At 45.5% G+C, this 8,478-nt stretch overlaps 1 protein-coding gene across 1 annotated transcript in view; it reads right to left on the bottom strand.

Moving 5' to 3' along the window:
- PPP4R4 (protein phosphatase 4 regulatory subunit 4) overlaps positions 1 to 4,574 on the bottom strand; it is a 115,672-nt gene extending 111,098 nt beyond the window's left edge. The window contains exons 1-2 of the mRNA XM_065872289.1: positions 4,458 to 4,574; positions 2,917 to 2,990 (exon numbers count right to left, since the gene is read on the bottom strand). Coding sequence (XP_065728361.1) covers positions 2,917 to 2,990; positions 4,458 to 4,574 — 191 coding nt within the window. The remainder of the gene's footprint in view (positions 1 to 2,916; positions 2,991 to 4,457) is intronic.
- Positions 4,575 to 8,478: the final 3,904 nt, after the last annotated feature.

Here is an 8,478-nt window from a genome sequence, read left to right on the forward strand (position 1 = left end):
TTATGCCAAGCTTAAGGGTCTGGAATGTATCGACAGGCAACTAGAGATATGTGAGTAAAGGTTTACCTAATGAAAGCACAGTGTACAAACTTAGGACCCTTCTCTAACAAAATTATTCCTAAAATATACACCAAAATCACAAAGAAGAGAGAGAACTAAAAGAAGATATTGTGATATGATTTTGACTAAGCCACAAGCTGTGACTATTAGGAAAGTTGTTTTGTTTCAGTGCTAAACGCCACAGATGGGTATATCAGCATCATATTTATGTAAAACCACAGAATCTTTGTCAAATCTTCAAATACTGTAATGTTCTAAACTTAATTATGAAAATAGCATTAATAATTGATCTGCCATATTTTAGGGTAATATAATGAACAGTGTAATTTGTTTTTCATTGGACAGCAGTCCAATATAATGCTTTTTTAGATACTAGGTTCAGTTTAAATACTATCAGAACCTCCACTAACATAAAGCATTTCCTACCGATACTTACACATTTGACCCTAAAATCTAATGTAACATAATCTTCCAAAATAGATTTAATGTACAAAAATAAGAGAGCTACAGAAACAAATCTGACATTCAAAAGCAAAGAGGAAAATTCTGGATATTAAATATCCAAAACAGACGGAAAGGTAAAGCACTCAAAAATAAACCTGAAAATCACAGAGGGGGGAAAAAAGGACTCAGTATTAGATTCTACAGCATTGGGAAGTACAAATAGGAAAAAAAAGGAATAAATTACATTTAAAATAGAAGGCTCAATACATGAGAGAAGAGGCTTTAACAGCTTTAACAGAGGCAAAGTTTGGAACATGTCCATAAGACAATCCCACACCCTCTCCTGAATCCCAGGGAAGAAAGAACCCTTCAGGCGGGAGTCTTGTTATCCCTTCAGAAGCTGGCCTAAAGGTAAAATCCCGCTTTCCCCCAGGAGGTGGTGAGATGGTAGGAATACAAAAGAAGAACTCAGCTGGAGAGCCCACGCACAACCAAGCTAGTGTTTGCCTTTTGAGTCACCTTGCAAGCCTCCTTCAAGGTAGATGAGCCACTAGAAACTAAAGGAGATATCAGATCTCTTTTAAAACTCTCTTGCCTAAGAATGAGAGGACCCATCTGCCTCTGTAAGGGCTTTGTCAGTTCCAGAACTGGATGAAACTTACGTTCTTTGTCTGAGAAATTCAAACAACTTAGACGACCTGGTTCACCAACAATAAAAGCAAAATAGAAAATAAGCTATCCTAAAAAAGAAGCCTTGTCACTGATACCTAAAATAAGGTATCTGCTGTCGCAAGTAAGTAGAGCAAAACTCTCTATTTCCTCATTGTCAGCCAGCATTTATACGGAGAGAATTAAGTAGGAGTAAGTAGGCACTGACTTCAAGTCATTAACTGCTGTATGCTAAAAGAAGCTTATCCAAATTTTCACCAGTTGTCTACCTACTCCAAACAAAAGAAATGTGGGAAAAGGCAGATGCTTACAACTACTGCTCGCCATATTGGACATGTTAATCATTAAGGAATAAAGTACCTCAAATATTACACAATTAGCAAACTAAGTTAAAAGGCATATTCTCTATGAAACATCAAAAACACATACTGTTAATTCATACATAGATAAAACCATTTTCCTTTAAAATAAATAGGTAGATATACACCTGAAACTGACACAACATTGTAAATCAACTATACTCCAATGAAAATTTTAAAAATAATAAAATAAAACAAATAGGTAGAAACGATGAGAGCAGGCTACCATAAATCACCAAAAGATGAGGGGAAATAACCCCAACATAAGGTCTAAGATCCAGAAACATTTTAAAGTAACAGAATTACTGAAGAGAATGGTCTAAATTGTAAGCATGCTAAAATTCTGACAAGAATAGAACCCAAGATGTCACTAATGGGCTACAGAATTAAGAAAATGGAAATCAAGGAGAGATTTTTTTTTTTTTAACAGGGTCATTCAGTGAATATCATGGGACTAGAAACATGATCTATAAAACAAGAAAGAAGAAGAAATTTGCCAGCACCTGAAACCGGCAAAGTAGACCTGAGCTAAGGAAACAAGGATGACAAATATCCCAGGAGGTAAATAACACCAGTTTTCAAAATCTGATTCCAAAAAAAAAAAAGCGAAAACTAATTTGCCAAAAGGGGGGAAAAAACGTGCAAGAAAAATTTTAAAACAATGTACACAAAATGCCTTAGGAAAATTTCTATTTCTGAAGTATTTTTATAGATATTTTCACTAATGTTCACGTCAGCTTTTAAGAAGTTAAATCCACAACACAATTTTTAAAATAGTTGAGAGAAATCTTGTAAATATTTGTAATAACCATTAGGCTTAAGCAATTCTGTAGAGCTTGTAAGATGAAACTTAAGTGAGAGTAGGCGCAATTCAATTTTAAAATCTCTCAGGCAAAATTATAAAGCGCACATAGCAGAAGTAATATAAACAGGATATCCTGAGGGAAAAGAATTGAACTACCACATTTGTGGATTTTTTTTTTCTGTACAGTAAATAGCATATAAAGTTCATACTCTGCAATTAACTTAAAATTAATCACTGGATATTCTTAAGTCTCATCTAAATTTATTAGATCTTATGGGAGGACAACCAAAGCTGCAAGATTCTTTTTTTAATGAGATTCAACTCAAACCATTAGTTGTTCTGCTCCTCCTCCAAGCAATATTCTATAAGCTAGGTATCTGATTTGATTTCGGTTTTCAAGTTCATAAGTCCATATCTAAATCTTAATTTATAACATAATTAAGTGCTGCGCATGCAAAAGTACTCTGTTCCAGTGGTTAAGTAAATCTGAACAGAACCGTAACATGACATTTCAGAAATCATTTGTGGATGCTGCCACAGGAAAAGCAGCAATTATCACAAAAAGACTTTATGAAATACCTGAGCAGATAAACAGCCCTTTCAATATCACTGAGGTCTTCATCAACTGTCAATCTTTCTATTTCTTCTGGTGTCTGTCAAGTGTAAAACACAAATTATGCACACAAACATCGGATCGGTCTTGCCTCCAGGGACCCTATCTGAGTACGGGCTAATGAAAAAGTTTCACAATTTAGCGTTGTCACTGAAAACTAATCAAGGGTCTGACGCCCTCAAACCTCGGACGTCTCTAATTGTTGGGTTTAGGTGGTGGAGTTTGGGGGGTTGGGGGCTTTTTGTTTGTTTGTTTACTCTTCTAGCTTCTAGATTGAAGCCTGAGAATCACATTGTGGCTTCAGAACCTTGCTGAAATCAATTGTATGTATATATATAAAATATATACATACTTTTAGTCTCTAATATCCAAGACTGTTTCGCCAGCATTTCCATCCCAGGAAATGCTTAAAAGGGGGAATGAAGACTGCAGCCGAGGGAGAATGAGAAAGACGAAATCTGGAGTGGGGGAGGGAAGGGAATAAACTCTGGGACTGGAAGGAAATCAAAGATTCGAGATATTGCGGCAGGTGGGAGTGAAAAGAGCTACAATGGGGGGCGGAGGGGGTGGTGGTAGGTCACTAGTTTTGCCAGCATTGAGGGCTGGAGCCTCTGGGAGGCTGGGAGGAAGATGACTCTGCGGGGTCGGGGAGCTAGCGGGAGGTGGGGGGCCTAGTGAAGGTTGACTCTCTTAAGGAGGTTGGGGAGCAGGGTCCCAGCTAGAGTCCTGGAGGGGCTGGAAGGTAAGGACACGTGGTGACTCAGGATCGGGACAAAGGGTCGAGAGGGCTTTGAAGACCCGTAGCAGGACGGCTCTAGTATGGGTGCTAGTTGGGAGGAGAAGGGAGGCCCGGGCTGACTTGGGGACTGGGGGACCGGAGCTCGCTCTGATGGGGGAGGAGGGGGATGGGATCTGGGGTGTCTCTGGGAGAGGCAGGGGAAGAGGCAGGGGAAGAGTCGGGGCCGTGTAGACTGAGAAGTGGGACTGGGGCCTGAACCCGGGCAGCAGCACCGGGGAGCCAAAGCGGGGGAAGGCGGGATAAGCGGGCTGCAGCTGCGAGGGGCAGCTCCTGCAGGGCCGGGGGAAGAAGGACCGCAACCGAGGGGCTCCGGCTGTGCGAGAGGGACGGCGCGGGGGAGGACGCCGGGCTGGCCCGAACGACAGGGGCTCGACCGGCCGTTCCTGGGGGGCGGGTTGGGGAAAGGGCCCGGGGCGGGCTGGGCCGGGGGACTAGAAAACCGAGGGCGTCCGAGGGATCGCGGGCTGGCTCCGGATGCCCGTCCCTCGGGCCTGGGGTCCAGGCTGGGAGAACCCGAGCCACGTCGAAGAAGGGGGCCCGAGAAGGGCCGGGTTAGGGTAACACGGCGGCCGGGGACTGGAGGAGGACTGGGGGGCCAGCAGGACTCCGAGAGGGTCCCGGGCCGCCTCGGGGAGCGGACGGGCTGGGGTCGGGGTAGGGGCAAGCCGCCGGGCGCCCTGCGGGCAGTTCCTCCTCCCCGGGGCGCACCTTGAGGCTCCGGCGGACCGGCCTCTCGATGATGGTGAGCTCCTGCAGGTCCTCCATGTAGCCGAACAGACTGTTCTGACTGAACTCCATCGCGGCGGCGGGCGGCGGCGGATGCATGGACCGCCGGGCCCCCTAGCCGCCCGGGCCGGAGCGGCACCGGGATGCCGGACGCGCGCAGCCCCGCGGCCGCCCACCAGCAGGACTTTCTCCCGCTCTCGGCCGAAGGAGCCGGGCGAGAGGCGAGCAGGCGGCGGGAGAAGGAGCGCGGCCGCCGAGGGGGTGGGGCAGCCAAGGTGAGGGGGCGGGGCAGCCAAGGCGAGGGGGCGGGGCAGCCAAGGCGAGGGGGCGGGGTGAGATGCGCGGGTGGGCCTCGGGGGCGGGGCCTGGGTGGGGGTGCCGGCCTCGGCCCCGCCCCCTCCCGGGCGTCGCGTGCACGCGGGCCAGACGCAACTGCCGCGCAACGTCGCGGCGGCCCCCTACCGCTCTTGTCTCTCTGCTCTTCTCTCCCCTTGCCCCGCCCCCGACCGAGCGCGCCCGAAGCCGCGGCGCGTGCGCAGAGCCTCCCACTCCCTGCGGCCAGTGGAGGAGTGGGGTCCGTAGCCGGGGGCGGAGATGCTGAACCAATAAGAGGCGAAACAAAGAAGAGGGAGGTGGGCTGGGATCTTGCTTAAGTTGCTAGAATTATCGTGCGGTTATTCGTGGGACCGCCCACCCCAGCGCACGATCTTTGGACGCGAATATCTCCGTAACTCTGCTCTATCCCTGAGGGAGGGGTGTGTACCCAAAATAAGGAAATAGAACCTGGTGTGGGCGGGATTGATGGGGACGGGGTGCTTGGGCATACAGTCCGGGAGGCGTTAGCGTGTGGGAAGGGCAGCCGTCAGAAAAAGGATTCCTGGAGAGGAGACGCTTAAACTGGATCTTAAACAGGATTTTTCCAAGAGAAATAAGAGTAAGCCCATTTCGGATTGAAGCCTGGGTGTGTTTGGGTTGTAGGAAGTGCAGGCAGAATAGAGCTTGAAGTGCGGGGAACCGAGTGCTTGGCAAGGTAGAGAGGTAGGTCCTTTATGGAAAAAAGCCCAGGTCTGGGCAGCCACGCTGAGTTGCTTGCATTTGATTCTGTTAAGAGTAGGAAGCGATGGAAGGGGGATTGGGGCCATGTTTTTGGACCTCAGCGACAAAAGTTTTGTTGATCATACTCTTCCCTCCTAAGAGTCAGCAACACCCAACTCTTTTTTATTTTATTATTTTCCACTCATTCCTTCTCCACCCTCCCGTTTCTCTACCCCGCATATGAATTCTCTCTCGTTTAAGATATGTCCCAGTACATGTATATGTCCTCGAAAGATACTGCTTTTAGTTTAAGTATCTATTTTTAATATACGCGAATGGTATTGTGATAAGAACTCATTCTGTTTCTTGTTTTTCCCCCCAACATGATGTCTTAGAGATCTGCCCGTGGGGCTGTGTATACCAGAGGTTCATTAATTCTGACCACTAAAAGTATTTGATTTGTGCGTCTAGCACATTTTACTTACCAGTTCCTTAATCAGTGAACACTTAGGTTGCCAGCAGTTCCTTGTTATCACAGACAATGCTGGAATGGGTATTACACGTGTCTCTTATGGACCATAAGAGAGAAATGGAGTTGCTAGATCATGGAGTCTACACTGCTTGGTTTCACTCTGCCATGGTACTCTCCAGAATGGCTTTGCCAGTTTGCGCTGCCACCAATGACACATGAAGATAGGAAGGTTCCTGTTTCTCCACTTTATACGCTAACATATGTCCCAATTTCTATTAATCTGGCATTGGTAAAGTAGTATCACATTTTAATTTTCATCATTAGTGATAACCATTTTTCCATATGCTTAAGAGCCATAGAGATGTTTTTCCTTCCGTGAACTACCTGCTACATCTTTTGCCTATTTTCTGCTAAATTTCCTATTTCTGAGTGAGTTTTTAAAGTTTCTTACATATTCTAAATATTTATCCCTTGTCAGCCTTGGACATTGCCAGTATCTCCCAGTCTTTCTTGCATCCTTTTAACTTGGTCTTTGCTATCCTACAGTGTAGGGGAAATCCTTAATTTTGATGTAGCCAAATGCATCCAATTTCAGCCTTGTGAAGAGTGCTTTTGGGGTCTTGTTTAAAGATCTTTTCCTACGCGTGGCTGCAAAATATTCTCCTACATTTTTCCCTATTTTGCTTCATACTTCTACCTGTCACATGTCTTAACTCATCTGGAGTTCACCTCGCATGTACTGCAAATAGGAATACAATATTATTTTCTGTGCATGCTGAGCCAGTTTACCCAGCAGTACGCACCAAACAATCCATCTTTTCCCCACCAAGATGTGACGGCATCTGTGTTGTAAGCCAAGTCTCCATAGACACCTGTCTCTGTTTCTGGGCTCTCATTGCTCTTCCGTTGATCTAGATCTGTTCCTGTACCAGTGCTACACGGATTTTATTGCTATAACTGTGTTATATATCCTAATATCTGGTAGAGTGAATCCTCCCACTCTTCGCCCTTTTTCTTTTTTTTTTTTTTCGATATTGCCTTGAAGGTCAAAGCAAAAAACGGTCAGGTGTTACCCCAAAGCTGAAAGTCAGGTTTTCTGATACCTACTCCACTAAGGAGAATTCAAGGGAAAACGAAAAGGGGTGCATCTTGATGGGATCAGGATGGAGAAGAAGCAAAGACATGGTGGAGGTGGTTTTCCTTAGCAAGTACCTTGCAGCCTCCCTCTTCTGTCAGTTTCTGAAATTTTCTTCCTTTTCCCCTTGATTTGTAGCTGCTACTAAATAATACTTGTACGCTTTACCCTGTCTCAGCTAAGAAGTGTTAGCTCACATTTGAATTTTGTAACAGCATCCTCTGAGACTTGATGACATTCTTAATGAACGATTGATTAGCTACACAGACACAGCTTTCATGGGCATGAGGTTGATGAAGGGCAGATAGTCTATTTGAAGAGTTGTGCCTGCTATAGTTACCACCCTGTGGTGGAAATAGCCCACCTTGCCAGGAAACCTGAGTCCCAGTCCTAGCTCTGCCAGTGACATGCAGTGGGATGACTCTTGGAGCCCTGTTTTCCTTATTTGAACCGCTTTGTTACAGCTTGTCTCTATGTGTCCTCAAAGCAGCCCCGTGAAATGCAGAAGAGCTGCACCACTTTTCCAATTTTACAGATAAAGAAACTGAGGCTCAAAGAAGTTATGGGACTTAGGCTTGAGCAGCTAAAGGAAGCTAGATTTATGTATTTATTTTGTTCATTGACCAGTAGCGTGGTGGTTGGGTGCATGGACTTAGGATCCCAACTGCCTGGGTTCGAGTCCTGGCTCTGCCATTTCCTATTGTAGGGAAGGTACTTAATCACTTTGTCCCTCACTTTACTCATTTCTAAGATAGAAGTAATAGTACTGGCCTTAGCATAAAGTCATGTAAGTATTACATGAGGTAATATGCATACAATGCTTAGAGAAATTCCCGGTACACAGCAAGCATTCAGTGCTTGCTATTATTATTATTATTATTACGACCAGACCAGTGTTTCCCGGTACCCAGGTTCAGAAAAGATTAAATAAATCAAATCAGTTGATTATTGTGGGAGGCAGAATAATGCTCTCCCAAAGATGTCCACATCCTAATCCCCTGAATGTGTGACTGTGTTACCTTAGGTGGCAAAAGGGACTTTAAGGATGTGACTAGTTTAAGGATTTTGAGGTGGGAAGATTATCTTGATCCAGATGGGCCCAGTGTAATCATAAGGGTCCTTATGAGTAAAAGAGGGAGGTAGAAGGGTCAGTGTCAGAGTGATGTGATGCAGGAGAGTCTTGACCAGCCATTGCTGGCTTTGAAGATGGAAGAGGGCTCAAGGGGACAACTTCTAGAAGCTGGAAAAGGGGAAAAATAAAAACTTCTCCTAGAGCCTCCAGATGGGAATGCAGTGCAGGCCCTGCTGACACCTTGATTTTAGCCCAGTGAAACCCAGTTCTAAGTTCCAGAGCTGTAAGA

This window comes from Phocoena phocoena, chromosome 2 (assembly GCF_963924675.1).
Source record: "Phocoena phocoena chromosome 2, mPhoPho1.1, whole genome shotgun sequence".
NCBI lineage: Eukaryota > Metazoa > Chordata > Mammalia > Artiodactyla > Phocoenidae > Phocoena > Phocoena phocoena.